Source organism: Podarcis erhardii (assembly GCF_964252035.2).
Source record: "Podarcis erhardii genome assembly, chromosome: 2".
NCBI lineage: Eukaryota > Metazoa > Chordata > Lepidosauria > Squamata > Lacertidae > Podarcis > Podarcis erhardii.
In genome coordinates this window covers 126,537,701-126,552,718 of record NC_138498.1, presented here as the reverse complement: position 1 = coordinate 126,552,718, position 15,018 = coordinate 126,537,701, and the positions used below count along the sequence as shown (strand labels likewise).

The 15,018-nt window shown below is 44.0% G+C and overlaps 4 protein-coding genes across 8 annotated transcripts in view; all 4 read right to left on the bottom strand.

The window, feature by feature from the left end:
- The window catches only part of LOC309334720 (uncharacterized protein), a 53,576-nt gene extending 43,234 nt beyond the window's left edge, over positions 1-10,342 (bottom strand). The window contains exon 1 of one of the 2 annotated variants that reach the window (XM_081849321.1): positions 9,884-10,342. In XM_081849321.1, the coding sequence (XP_081705447.1) occupies positions 9,884-10,020 (137 nt within the window). In that variant the 5' untranslated portion in view covers positions 10,021-10,342. The remainder of the gene's footprint in view (positions 1-9,883) is intronic. The other variant, XM_081849326.1, reaches the window with a different exon arrangement.
- The window catches only part of LOC309334723 (uncharacterized protein), a 91,227-nt gene that overhangs the window by 15,489 nt on the left and 60,720 nt on the right, over positions 1-15,018 (bottom strand). The gene's annotated exons all lie outside the window — the stretch shown is intronic.
- LOC309334725 (uncharacterized protein) overlaps positions 1-15,018 on the bottom strand; it is an 89,656-nt gene that overhangs the window by 28,698 nt on the left and 45,940 nt on the right. The window lies entirely within an intron of this gene.
- The window catches only part of LOC309336365 (uncharacterized protein), a gene marked incomplete at its 3' end in the record, with an annotated part of 52,152 nt that overhangs the window by 28,162 nt on the left and 8,972 nt on the right, over positions 1-15,018 (bottom strand). The gene's annotated exons all lie outside the window — the stretch shown is intronic.

Here is a 15,018-nt window from a genome sequence, read left to right as displayed (position 1 = left end):
ATTATTTATGTATTTGTATTCAAAAAACTTTAATAAATATTTATAAAAAAAAATTAAAAGGATTGATACAAATAGAAATTGTTTCCCTCTAGAAGAAGCTTTTGAAATTGTTACATGAGTTGAGCTGGGGGGATCTCCAGCTGCAAGATAAAAAACTGTGAGAATCTGGGACTGACCTTGGATTGTTAAGAATGTTGACAGAAGAAGCCTTAGTGGTTGCATTATGTAAGATAAATGACTCACTGGAACAGCTCCATAAGAACACGGATGTGATGACTATAAAAATTGATAACTTGGGACAAAAAGTGACTAATTTTGGACAAAAAGCGAACATTAATACAGAAACTATTCAGGAATCGATACAGGGATCTACTTTGACATGGCAAATTGTAGAGAAGGCGGGGGAGAAAGTTGTCGTTGTTGAACCTAAAATAGCACAAGTGGACAGGGAGAGAGCCCTAGCCTTACAGATGTAATTTGATGACTATAAGTTGATGCCTTTTATGATTGAATTTAGGGAAAGTCAGATTTTGAGGATTGGAGCCCCACTTGGACTGGAGAAGGAAAGTTGGATAGATCCCTTCATGCAGGGATTTACTGACCTCTGGGACCTGGACTTGGGTCAGGAGGAGATTGGAGTTGTGGGGACCTCCAGATTTAGAGGAACTTTGAAATACGTCCTGAAATATCTTTGGGATCTTAGTTTTAACTATGGAGATTTGGCTGAACTGTCGAGAAGGAATAAAAACATTGCTAGGTGGGAATTTCCCCGAGATCTACTCTTCAGCATCAAAAGAAGGAAAATAAGAACAAGATCAGCAGAAGACAAAGCAAAGTGCATGTATAAATATGAAGAAGACTTGCAGAAGGGACTTGGAAAAGAGTTAAGAGCCTTGGACAGAAGATCAGCAGGTTGATGGACTATATGGAATTGACAGAGATGAATGGCAGGGTCCGAGACCAGGGAGAGGAGACGGTGGGAGAAGATTGGAAAAAGTTTAAAGTTTATCTATGGAAATACAGTGGTGCCCCGCAAGACAAATGCCTCGCAAGACGGAAAACTCGCTAGACAAAAGAGTTTTCCATTTTGGAGTTGCTTCGCAAAACGAATTTCCTATGGGCTTGCTTCGCAGGACGAAAATGTCTTGCGAGTTCCTGCGGGGGGGTTTTCCTCCCCCCCTTTTTCTAAGCCGCTAAAAGCCGCTAATAGCGCTAATCCGCTAAGCAGTCAATGGGCTTGCTTCGCAAGACAAAAAAAAACACCGCAAGACGAAGAGACTCGCGGAACGGATTCTTTTCGTCTTGCGAGGCACCACTGTAATGTAAAATTAATGAGTGTTAGAAAAATGTTGGAATGAAATTATATGGCTTTAGTAAAAATGTTATAAGGAATTAAGCATAAATAAGTATTTTAGTATTAATGGAAAATAAGGTTAAAATATGTTGAGATAACTATATGACAGAAAATAGAGAAAGATGGAAAGGACTTGCTGAAATAATTTATAGAAATGGAATACAAAAAGGGAGGTGAGAGGAGGTCGATGAAACAAGGGAATGAAAGAGAGGGAATTGAGATGGTATGATGTGTGTTCTTTTTGAATTGTTTTTGTTGTTGTTTTGTTTAATGTGTTAATGTCATGTTGTGTATTGTTTATATAGTGTATTGTATTGTTTTTTCTTTCTTTTTTTCTTTTCTTTTCTCTTTTCTGTAAGGTTTAAAAGTAATAAATATTATTTAAAACAAAAAGATTTAAAAGTACCAAAGGTAAGTTATTCCACTCAGTAATCAGGATTACAGGTGGTTTTCAAATAAGTTCAGTGGCTTTATTAACAATTGTTAGATTTTTGAAAATGTCCGTTGGGGCACTTTGATACACTAAGACATGGGACGCATTGATATGTATAAAAGTGCCCTGCTTAGTGTACAATAATCTCTAAACTCATTAAATTTGAAAAGAAAAAACCTGTTGTTTACTACGTGGCCAAAGTCATTTCTAAATATAATATGATTTCAAGGATGTTGTTTTACGGTTGCCAAAACCAACATCTTGAACACCATCTCTTTATACTTTTTCTATTGACTTATGTGGATATAATGTGTAACAGAAGCTAAGTGTTAAGTACCGTATTTTTCGCCCCATAGGACTGTCACAGCTAAAATGGCCGCTGTTTCTTTAATGCGAATAAAGCTGGGTCAGCATGACTCAGCGGTCTGCACCAAGTTGTATATATAAGTGAGAAATGTTAGTTTGTTGCTGAGGCTGGTGTTTGGGTTGGTTGGTGCTGGTGTGTATAGTTATTCAGTCGTGTTTTGCACAAAGACTTTCAAGAATAAAACTCTGCAAGGATATTCTCGTGGACTCTTTTTGTGCCGACAAGGAGACTGAGGAGACAAAGGGAGGTCAGAACCCTTTCCTTCTTTTTTTTTTTTTTGTTTTTTTGCTTTTTACAAACACTGACAGGTTATGGGCCCAGTGTCGGCTACTGGAGCATCTGCAGAGTGCAAAATGACTGACAGCATCTCAGCAGCGAGCTGGTGAGTCCTGGTGGTGTATGAAACCAGTGGCTGTGCGTTGGAGCAGTTGGTGGCAAGCTGTAACTGTCTGCAGTGACGCTGGAGCAGCTAGGATCTGAGGATCAGCAAAGCACTCAGTGTCGGCTACTGGAACAGTTTGAACTGCTAGAGGACCACAGTAGGCGACTCACAGAGCGGCTACACCAGTTGCAGAGCCAGACGGGACCTGAGGGTCAAGAGGCAGCAGCTAGAAGCCGGTGAGTGCCAGCCAGGACCAGCCAGTTGGACTCTAAAGAGAGAGTCAGGAGAGATTACTGGAGGCCCCACAGAAGGGGCTCAGCAGAAATGGCAGATTTCCAGCCTTCCCAAGTTGTAAATGGAGCAAAGACAGCAATCGACGCAGAAACGTAAGCAGAAGGGGTTCTCTTCAGGGAAGAACACACGTTCTGCTCAGTTTGTTTCTGCATTTTCTCGAGAGGAGAGGAAGATACCTCGAGGAACATGGTTGCTGGACTCTGGGAGCAGCAGGATTATCTGCGACCGTCAGGAGGACTTTAAGACCCTGGGGAAGCCAGCTGATGGAAAAGACTCAATCTATCTTGCTGATGGTCGTAGAAGCAAGATTGATTGCCAGGGAACATGTTTCCTGTAGTGCTTGAACACTACTCTACCAGAGACTCTGTTTGTCAGCAGTTTGGACTATTGTTTGCTGTCTGTAAGCTGTTTGATTAATGCAGGGTATAGGGTTAACTTGAGAAGTAGAGACATCACCTTGCCAACAAAGGTTCGTATAGTTAAAGCTATGGTTTTCCCAGTAGTGATGTATGGAAGTGAGAGCTGGACCATAAAGAAGGCTGATCGCCGAAGAATTGATGCTTTTGAATTATGGTGCTGGAGGAGACTCTTGAGAGTCCCATGGACTGCAAGAAGATCAAACCTCTCCATACTGAAGGAAATCAACCCTGAGTGCTCACTGGAAGGACAGATTGTGAAGCTGAGGCTCCAGTACTTTGGCCACCTCATGAGAAGAGAAGACTCCCTGGAGAAGACCCTGATGTTGGGAAAGATGGAGGGCACAAGGAGAAGGGCGCGGCAGAGGACGAGATGGTTGGATAGTGTTTTCGAGGTTACCAGCATGAGTTTGACCAAACTGCGGGAGGCAGTGGAGGACAGAGGTGCCTGGCGTTCTCTGGTCCATGGGGTCACGAAGAGTCGGACACGACTAAACGACTAAACAACAACAAATAGTGTTAACTTCACGCAGGATGGCTGTCTGATAAAGAATGGAACTCAGGTATGTGGCCATGCAAAGATGGAGAATGGGTTATATGTAATGCAGGACAAGCCTGTTAAAGCAGCTCAGGTGGTTCAGGAAAATTTACCAGTTCATAAGGGGTGTGTACATGAACTGCACAGAAAACTGGGTCACGCCAATTTCCGTGGGCTTTAAGAGATGCAAAAGGTGTGCAAGAACCTAAAAGTAAATAGCTGTAAGTGTTTCCTAGATTGCAATGTATGTAAAATGGCCAAATCTAAGAGGAAGCCTGTGGCTTCTAAAAGTGACAGAGTATCTAAAGAGGTTTTAGAACTTGTCCATTGTGACGTGATAGGCCCTTTTCCACAAAAGACTGAAGGGGACGCCAGATATGCTTTTCTGGTAATAGATGATAAATCACGTTTCAGTTGGTTGTTTTTGTTAAAGCAGAAATCTGAGTGTGTCCCCACATTCAGAGAATGGGTTGCCCAAGCTGAAAAGCTCTTCGCTCACCCTGTTGTGCAGTTGCAAACAGATAGGGGCGGAGAATTTCTGAACAATTTGGGGCATGGTTGCGACATAAGGGGATCATTCATCGCTTGACTAACTCTTATAGCCCTGCTGAAAATTGTCTGTGTGAAAGGCGTGGGGCTGTGATACAGTCAGTAAAGGACTGCCTGCTAGTGGATGCAGGATTGGGTCACAACCATAGGCTGTGGGGCGAGGCTCTCCTGACAGCAAACTTTTTGATTAATAGAACCTGGTCTAGCTCTATAAAAGATATTCCTTATCGTGTGTTGTTTGGGAAAGAACCAGAGTGGACAATGCTCCATAACTGGGGTGCTGGGGCACATGTAAATATTCCCAAAGCTCAGCACCAGAAAGGGGGCGCTAGAGCGTGCAAACTGTGCTTTGTGGGATATCAGTCCTATGGCAAAGGGTGGCGTTTCAATTTACGCCCAGGACGCGTGGTTCTGTCACGAAGTGCAGACTTCGCTGACCAGGACAGATGGGCTGCGATCCATGCCAACCCAGACTGCCTACTGCCCCTGCAAGTAAGAGAAGAGGCTTCTTCTCAGCCATTGGCAACACAGGAGCAGGATGAGGAGGAGGCACAGATTTCCCCCAAAGATGTGGCAATAGATAATACTACTTCTCTAGAGGAAGAAGAAGAAGAGCCAGAGATAAGGGGGGAAGAAGAAGTAGTTGTGCCTAGGCGCTCCCAGCGTTCAAACAAGGGCGTACCTCCTCAGCGTTTGACCCTAGGAGGAGTGAGAGTATGCAATGTGAGTTGTGTGGAACCACAAAGTTATAATGAAGTCTTAGACTTACCCCCTGGGGAACGCGCTTTGTGGGAACAAGCTATGAAAGAAGAAATGGACTCTTTTAAAGGTAACAAAGTGTTTGAGGTCATAATGCCGCCCCCTGGTGGCAGAGTGGTGTCATGCAAGTGGGTTTACAAAAGGAAAACCCTTGCATCTGGGGAACCACGTTTTCGAGCCAGATTAGTAGCCAGAGGGTTCACTCAGATTAAAGGGGAGAGTTATGATAAAGTGTTTTCTCCCACTGTAAAGAGTGAAACTTTTCGTTTAATGCTTTCCATTGCTGCTGTAAGACAACTAGCAGTGCACCATTTTGATGTTGGTGCTGCATATCTGCATGCAAATTTAGACCATGAAGTGTTCATGAGACAACCCCCTCCTGGGTTTGAAGAGGAGAATGGTGCAGTCTGGCGTTTGAAAAAGGCTGTTTACGGTCTCCAACAAAGTGGAAGGTGTTGGAACCAGTCTTTAAATAAAGCCCTTGTAAAAACTGGTTTTAAAAGGAGTGTGGCTGATCCATGCCTGTACACCAAGGGGACAGGCAACAAATATCTAATGCTCTTAGTCTTTGTTGATGATTTGCTTGTAGCAGGGAGTTCTACAGATGAGATCCAGAAGCTCACAAGTCAACTGGAAAAGAGGTTTAAGCTTAAAGCCTTAGGGCCTGTAAGCAATTACTTGAGAGTAGAAGTAAGGCAGGAAGCTGATGGAAGCTTCCTATTGAACCAGAAAGAGAAAATTCTTCATTTGATAGAGCAGTTTGGCATGGAAAACTGCAAGCCAGTTCAAACTCCCATGACACCAGATTTCCCAAAGACAGTGTGTGATGATGAATTTGATCAGCCTGAGTTGTATCACTCAAAAATAGGATCACTGTTGTATTTAAGCCCGTGGTCAAGGCCAGACATTGCATGTGCTGCAAATGTTCTGAGTCAACGTGTATCTAAACCCAGTACTTCCGATTAGTGTGCTTTGAAAAGGCTTATCAGATATCTAAAAGGGACATTAAATGCATGTTTGAAGATATCTAGTACACAAGACGAAAAACTAGAAGTATTTGTTGATGCGGACTGGGGAAGCTGTGTAGCTACCAGAAAATCTACAAGTGGAATGGTTATGATGTTTGCCAATTCCCTAATTGGATGGAGGTCAAAGAAACAAGGATTTGTTGCGACCTCATCATGTGAGGCAGAATATGGGAGCCTGTCGCTAGCATGCAATGAAATCATGTGCTTTGTACAGATACTAAAAGATCTAGATTGTAAAGTAGATTTGCCTATCCAAGTGTATGAAGATAGCCAATATTGTATTCCATTAGCGGGCTCAGAAATAATGAAATCTGCATCAAAACATATTGCTATCCGTCATGCAAATGTGAGAGATATAATATTGCTGATATGTTTACCAAGCCTTTGCCAGCAACATGCCATAATGAATTGATGACAAAACTGGGTTTATGTATATAATGTATGTATGCATTGTTTCTGTTGGGGTTTTTCGCATTTAAGAAACAGAAGGGGTGTCACGGCTAAAATGGCCGCTGTTTCTTTAATGCGAATAAAGCTGGGTCAGCATGACTCAGCGGTCTGCACCAAGTTGTATATATAAGTGAGAAATGTTAGTTTGTTGCTGAGGCTGGTGTTTGGGTTGGTTGGTTGGTTAGTGCTGGAGTGTATAGTTATTCAGTCGTGTTTTGCACAAAGATTTTTAAGAATAAAACTCTGCAAGGATATTCTCGTGGACTCTTTTTGAGCCGACAAGGAGACTGAGAAGAGGAAGGGAGGTCAGAACCCTTTCCTTCCTTTTTTTTTTGCTTTTTACAAACACTGACAAGGACACACTTTTTCCCCTCCAAAAATGAAAGGGAAATGTGTGTGCGTCCTATGGGGCGAATGCAGGCTTTCGCTGAAGCCTGGAGAGTGAGAAGGGTCGCTCTCGCTCTCCAGGCTTCACGCAGATCTCCACAAGCCGTAGGAGCCCGCGCTGGGCTCCCACGGCTTGCGGAGAGTTGCCTGTATGCTGAAGACTGGGCATATCCCCGCTATAACACACAAGTTCCAGGGGGTTGGACTCGATGGCCCTTGTGGTCTCTTCCAACTCTATGATTCTATAAATCCTAGTATTTACTATACCTAAACATTGAGCACCACAGACTAATAATAATAGCGATAATAATTGATTATTTATACCCTGCCCATCTGGCTGAGTTTCCCCAGCCACTCTGGGCGGCTCCCAATCGAGTGTTAAAAACAACAGAGCATTAAATATTAAAAACTTCCCTAAACAGGGCTGCCTTCAGATGTCTTTTAAAAGCAAGATAGCTGCTTATTTCCTTGACATCTGATGGGAGGGCGTTCCACAGGGGAAAGGAGCAGGTTTTTTCTTAGAACAAAGGTCGTAAGAATATGTTTGGATGGCACGCTTATTTATGGCAGGATAAAACTAAAACACACAAGAGCTCTATGAATCAGGTTATTCAGAAAATCCTTTTTACAGTATGGGATAAATATAATAATCCGCTGGAAAGAAAAACACCTCTTTGGCTTCCACCCACAAAACCAACAGCTTTTTTAAAAATGCAATACGGAAGAAATAAAACTGAATCAACAGGATGAGGTGGGAGGTGTGGTAGCGGATTGGTTTCAATACCATCAAATCATCTTGTTTGGACAAGATAAAGGGAGAGGTTTTTGGACTGAAAGTTCACAGTTTGAAATAGATATTATTGCGAGGAAAGAGAAAGTGTTTCCCAAATTTCAGGTAGAAAATTGTCCAATCTGAAGAAGTGTGCATGCACACGAAAGCTTATCCCCAGAACAAACTTAGTTGGTCTCTTAGGTACTGCTGAACAATTTTTTTAAAAAAAACTTTCCAAAATGTATGAGATACTATTAAAATGGGAAACAAAATAAAACTGGTAAAATCTGCAATGATACACTGGGCCAGAAATTTAGGTCATAATTAGAGCTGGGCTTGATGTTAATGCGCTGTTTCCTAATATTTGAGCTGACATTATATCGCAAATCCAGTGTGTATAAGGACTAGGAAATATCTGATTTTCAATATCGTGATAACTCGTCAGCTAACAGTTGCAATGTTCTCACCAGCTAAACCTCACAATATGACCTGCTAAACATTGTCATGTTATCAGCAGCTAAAGATTGCAATCAGGGTGGATACAATCAATGATTTTTTTAAAAAAAAAATAAAAATCGGATATTTTTTATTTAAATCAGATTTTTTTTTAAAAAAAATGCTTTTAGAGGAAAAATTCTACCTAAAGATAGTTTTATATTTAATTACATTATAGTCCAAAGGCTATTCATCAGGAAATAAGGATTTGTTTTTAATTATCTAGCATGAGGCTTTATATGCAATATTTAATTTTTTGGGTAAATGAATTCCATTAATCCATTCACAATGTCATGCTCTTCCAGAGGTTTCTGTAAGATTATTTGGGGAAGTTTTTCTAATTAGAGATAACTGCAGAGATAACATGCCTTTTCTTCACAGGAAAAATGTTATATAATAAACATACAGAGTTGACGGAAAACCTTAATCCCATTGTTCCTTTGCAGATTTATATACACAGAATCAACCCCTTAAATTCTAAGTTCTAAGAGGTTCAATGAATAGATGGTTTGCAGTGGAAGAGATTTGCACAAGTAGCTAAGTGTGAAGCAGTAAAAACGAAAGTGCAACCTTGTGAGCAGAATACTCCACACACCTTGGGGTCTTTGTGTAATAATTGTGCAAGTCAGACGTGAGGCAAGCGCTGAAGGCTCTTCAGGGCTGGCAACCTCTTCCCAATCCCACTGGGTTCCAACAACCGCACTAACACTTAACCGTACAGAATAGGCACCTGGATGCAGAAGCCAATCCAAAGGGGTGGCTGGTAGTGGAGGTGGTGAAATCCACAAGTTCTGAGTTTTTCATGTGCCCTAAAACTCAGCCTGCTTGGTTGTTGTTTTTTATTAAAAAAATATTTTTACCATCATGCTATAATATTATTGTTTTAGTTAAATAAATTGTTTAAGTTGTTACTAAGGAAATGATTATTTTTCTCCTTCCAATAAATTACAGCAGAACTTTTGTCCAAATATAGACAGTTAACTTATTAAACCTCAGAATGATTTCATAATTATCTGTCTATGTATTTCTAATAGTATAACCAAATCAGAAATTTTTGATTTAAATAGAATCATACTGACTAGTGATTTACCGTAAATTGTGATTGAAATCTATTTGACTTATATCAAATCCACCCTGATTGCAATCTACCACAATGTCTGAAATAAGGCTGGAACTATACAGAGGCGAACAGGACAATGTCCTGGCAGCTGCTGCTACTACTTAGGGGTCTGAAACGGATAAATGACAATATTAACAATCATCACACACTCAGTTTCATCAGCAGAGAAGCCAAGATGCATCCTAGCAGGACTTTTGGGTGTGGGCTAGGCTACCAAATGGTGGAATTCAGGACAATCCAAAGTAGGGAGATGAGTCCTAGTGAATAAATACAGATAACCTGGTAGTGTCATCAGGGAAGGGGGGGAGAAGGGGGGTCAGGGGTGCTGGAAGGGGAGGGGTCTCTGTCGAGGCTCCTCCCCTTCCATTAACCCTTCCCTGGTCTCCCTCTCTCCCTTTCCCCACCAGGCGCCCCACGACCCCAGGGATTCCTGCCAGGGGGAAGCCGGGAGAATGGGGAGGGCGCTTCCCTTACGGGGGGGGTCTCCCCTTATCCCCCCTCCCCCTCTATTTCCCCCCCTCCTCTCCCTCCCCCTTTACCTCTTGGTCCTCCGCCTCCCTGGCTCCGGATTAGTCCGCTTTCCTGGTCTGCAATAGAAAGGGGGGGCGGCGGCGACGGGGGGGGGCTCTTCAGCGACGCCCCTCCTCCTCTTCCGGTCTGGCAACTTCCGGCGCATATCGCGGCGACACTTCCGGCTCCTTTTGAGACGCGCGCATCCCTAGAGCTACGAAATTAGAGCAGCCCCTCCCTGTGTCCGGAGGGGAAGGAGACGGGACGGCGCTGCCTCTGGGGGCTCCATGGGGACCTGGCCCCCCTCCTTCCTCCTCCCCACAGCAGGGGAGGGAAGAGGATGAATGAGAAGGAGGGAAGGGCTGCCCCTCCCCCTGTGGGTCAGGGGAGTGGGGGAGGGGCGGACACAGGGGGAACCCTCCCCCCCCCCGCCCAGGTTTCCCTTGCAAGGTCCTCTGTGAAGCCCAGAGATGGAGCCAGCCTCGGGGGGTGGGAAGAGACATGGGGCTGCCCGAGAGAGAAGGGGCGCTTCCTTTCCCCTCCCCCCTCCTCCCCACAGGCTCTCCTGCGCCCAGAGACCCCCTTGGCCCGGCTGCCCCCTCGCCAGGCAGGGAGAGGGTGGGGTCCCCTTCCGCCGTGAGAGGAATGCAGTGGGGTTGTGAGGGGGGGGAGAGAGAGAGACCCCTTTCTGCTCCCCTCACAAGAGGGTCCCCGTTGTTGCCTCAGTTTCAGGCGCCAAGGAGGCAGATTCCCCGGGCTCCCTGATTTATTAGTGGATTTCTTCTCATTCGCCCTGATTTCTGCTCATATATCTGGCTTTTGGAGCTTCTCTCTGCTTCTTTAGAAAGAAGGCTGTATACAACCCCCCCCCTCACCACTGCCTGCACCCCATACAGTATGTAAAAGTCTGATTTCTTCCCATTTGCTGTGTATAATTCTTCCTCCAGGACTGTTCTTCCTTCCTGCCAATGTCACTTCCAAACTAATATTTCTTCCCTCACTGTCCTTAAATAGCTGCTTGGGGTCTAGTTTGGGACCTGCATAAAGAACCTCCTCTCTTTTCTCGTTTTAGCTGTAGGTACAAATTCATGGCCAAAAGCCTTGTTGATACACAATCTTCCATCCGATGCCTGCTTACTCGGAAGTAAGTCCTACTCTGCTCCCATGTGTGGAGCCAGCAGTTCAGGCTGTTCTGCTAGCAGGAGGCCAAAGGACCCGGAGTGGTTTGCAACCAGGGTGGTTTCCAAATGCTGCCCTTTTTGATACGTTTGCATTTATTCTTTTGCGTGGGGACTGGCCAGATTGAACCCCCCCCCCCCGGCCATTCAAAAGAAAGACTAGCAAAAGATTTCAAAGGCGGAATTTCCAAAAGATGGCACTTTGTCCTGAATTTAAGACAAGTCGGGCGAAAAGTCATGGGCTTTTTTGGCGTTTATTTGGGGCCTTGTCTAAAAAAAAAAAAAAAGCTCTACAATTTTGGGGTTCTCCTGGTTTTTACTTTTTGAAATATGGCAACCCTAATTATCCTGGTCTCTGCCTGAACTGAAACTCCTTTTTAGAGCACAGCCGGTAGAGCATGAGACTCTGAATCTATGGGTTAGGAGTTTGAACCCCACTTTGGGCAAAATACCTTAATTCCAGGGGGTTGGGCTAGATGACCCTCGTGGTCCCTTCCAACTCTGCAATTCTAGGATTCTACCATGTGTAGAGGAAAGATCGCCCTCTTGTGGGCAGTGGAGGAATGATGTAATGTTGGTTGGTGGGAACTGTTCTTGAGTGTTGCCTTGTCACACACATGCAACACCACAACAGTCCTGTGAAAGGAAAGGGGCGCATTTCTGCAGGCTGCCCAGGCCCCAGCACCTCCCCCTAACAGTGAGGGGTCCCAGTCTGGAAATCCCCCCTTGGTGCTGGAGATGAGGCAGTGAGGGATTCCAGACAGACAGAGGCGCCCTTGCTCTGGAATTCCCTTGCCAGCAGGGAGACTTCAAAAGCCCCCCCCCCATGCCTCCCTCTTCCCTCATTTAGTATGGAGACTTTTAAATCCAGTTTTTCTCTCTTTTAATACTGTTGTTGGTTTCCTTCTTTAAATTATTCTGTTCACTAGTGATATTTCTCATAGCCTTTATGAATGCAAAGCAATTATGGCTCTTATGATCCCTGCAGAGTATTAAGTGTTGTTCTAACCTCCCTATTGCAGGTGGAAAGAGGAATGTGGGGCTTGCTTATAATATCTTAGGGTGGCAGGATTACGATTTGGGACTGGGACTTTCAGATTCAGAGCCACTCTTTGCATGAGATTTCTTCCAACTACTGGAGGAAAGTATGTCTGAGGTTTATGACAGAAATATAATTATTAGGGGTGAATTTAATGTAGTAGTATCACTGGACTAGGACAGAACACTGAGGGACAGTATCTCAAAAGAAGGCAAAATACCAAATACTTTTTTGATATGGTTACAGCAATGGATCTACTAGATCAGGGGTCAGCAGACTTTTTCAGCAGGGGGCCAGTCCACTGTCCCTCAGACCTTGTTGGGGGCCGGACTATATTTCGGGGGGAATTGAGCAATTTTGTTGTTGTTTTTTCCCCAAAAAAATTTTAGTTTTTACAATATCAACGACAAACAAAAACCAAACAAAACATAACAAACATAAATCATAACCTTATTGAAAAATAACAGTTATTTACTTTGTAAAACCCACAAGCAGCAGCTGCAGCCGTTGCAACAAACCCCCTGAACGCCATGGAGGAAAGGAGGAGGGAGGGGGTGACGAAGAAAGTGCGTGAGGAAGCGGCGCGGAGAAGGGGTGCAGAAAAGGAAAGAAGGGCGGACTGAGGGAGAGGGAGGAGGAGCAGGAGGAAAATTCAGCCGCAGCCGGCAGCCAGCGTCACACCCCCTTCCCAGCGCCACCCTTCTGAGGCAGGCAGGCGGGTGAGCCGACTCCCCCCGTTGATGGCACCCGGTGTGGGACAAGATTGCTCGTCCCTGAGGAAAAAAGCGCTGCCGGGTGAGGGAGAGGGAAAGAACGTGTGTGCTGGCAATCCACGTGGCGATACCTGGACTGTCCGCAGGCCGGATCTAGAAGACAATTGCACCTGATCCGGCCCACAGGCCTTAGTTTGCCAACCCAGAATCTTGGAGATTCAGACCCCCATTAGAACAAGAGTAAACATATTCTTCTGATTCAAAGGATTCTGCGGGAAGAAGAAACATGAGCTGGATATTGAAGGAACTGCCTACAGGATTAAAGACTGTAGAGATCCAGCCAAGAACTATATCAGATCAAAACTCAACATGGATGATAATGAGGGGTGAAAAGAGTTCATGGTATAGATGGAGACTAAATAAGGGTTTATTTGAAAAACACTGAATTACAACATATTCCAATTGCGTTAAAGTATCAAAAGATGTTAAAAAGCATTTGGAAATATGGGGCAGGATGAAACTTTCACTTTTACGAAGGATTTCAACCATAAAGAGAAATGTTTTACCTAATATACTGTTTGTATTCTACAGTGGTACCTCGCAAGACGAAATTAATTTGTTCCGGGAGATTTTTCTTCTTGCGAGTTTTTTGTCTTGCGAAGCACGGTTTCCCATAGGAATGCATTGAAAATCAATCAATGTGTTCCTATGGAAACCGCCTTCAGACCAGGTCCGGGGACAGTCTGTCCCCCGACCTCTTCTGAAGGCTGGGGGGGGGGGGGACAAGGGCTTTTCTTCCCACCGCCAGCCTTCAGAAGGCTGTTCTGAAGGCTGGCGGTGGGAAGAAAAGCCCTTCTCCCCACCTCCCGCCCCACAAGCTCCAAAGGCTTCTTCTTGCGAAGCAAGCCCATAGGGAAATTCGTCTGGCGAAGCACCTCGAAAAACGGAAAACCCTTTGGTCTTGCGAGTTTTCCGTCTTGCGAGGTACCACTGTAAATGATACCAATAATAAATAATACAAGCTTCTTTAACAAATGGCAAAGATATATTTTATGATTACTCTGGCAGGGGGGAAACACCAAGAACAAAGTATAAAATTTGATAGATACTAAAAATAGAGGTGGCTATGCACTGCTAGATTTTCTACTATGAAGCAGCCTCTTTGTGTTGTTTAAAAGAATGGATATTGTTGGACAACACACAATTGCTGGATACCCAGTGGAATCTCGGTTGTTGAACGCTTCAGAAGTTGAACGTTTGGGGCTTTCAAACGCCAACAACAGGGAAGTGAACCGGGAAGCAATTTGTAAATAAAATTATATACAGTGGTACCTCAGGTTAAGTACTTATTTCGTTCCGGAGGTCTGTTCTTAACCTGAAACTGTTCTTAACCTGAAGCACCACTTTAGCTAATGGGGCCTCCTGCTGCCGCTGCACCGCCAGAGTACAATTTCTTTTCTCATCCTGAAGCAAAGTTCTTAGCCTGAAGCACTATTTCTGGGTTAGTGGAGTCTTTAACCTGAAGCGTACGTAACCTGAAGCATATGTAACCCAAAGTACCACTGTATTAATAAAATTATCTATATATAAAGCAATTGAAACACTTCCCACACTCCTTCCATTCAATCCATTTATGATTTTCTGTTTGTGGATTGTAGCTTTTCCTCCTTGCGAGTCCATTGATGTTTTCTAAGAACATCAGGAATGAAGCTCTATGTACGCTCCATATACATAAGTGGTTTTCCTTTTTCCAGTTCGCTGAGGTTTGCTAAGGTTTCCACTTCTATTGAAGCTCTTTCCACACTCCATACAATTATTTGCTTGTCCCCGAGTGAGTCTGTTGATGTCTTCTAACATTTCCAACATTGGTGAAGCCCTTTCCACACTCCTTACATTTAAATGGTTTCTCCCCTGTGTGAGTCCATTGATGTTGTCTAAGTGTTCCACTGTGATTGAAGCTCTTTATGCACTCGGTGCATTTAAATGGTTTCTCCCCAGTGTGAATTTGGTGATGTACATTCAGGTTTCCACTCTGACTGAAGGTCTTTCCACATTCCATGCATTTAAATGGTTTCTCCCCTGAGTGAGTCCATTGATGTCTTCTTACTGCTCCACTACAACTGAAGCTCTTTCCACACTCCATGCACTTAAAAGGTTTCTCCCTTGTGTGAGTCCGTTGATGTTTTCTTACTGCTCCACTACAAGCTCTTTCCACAATCCATACATTTATATGG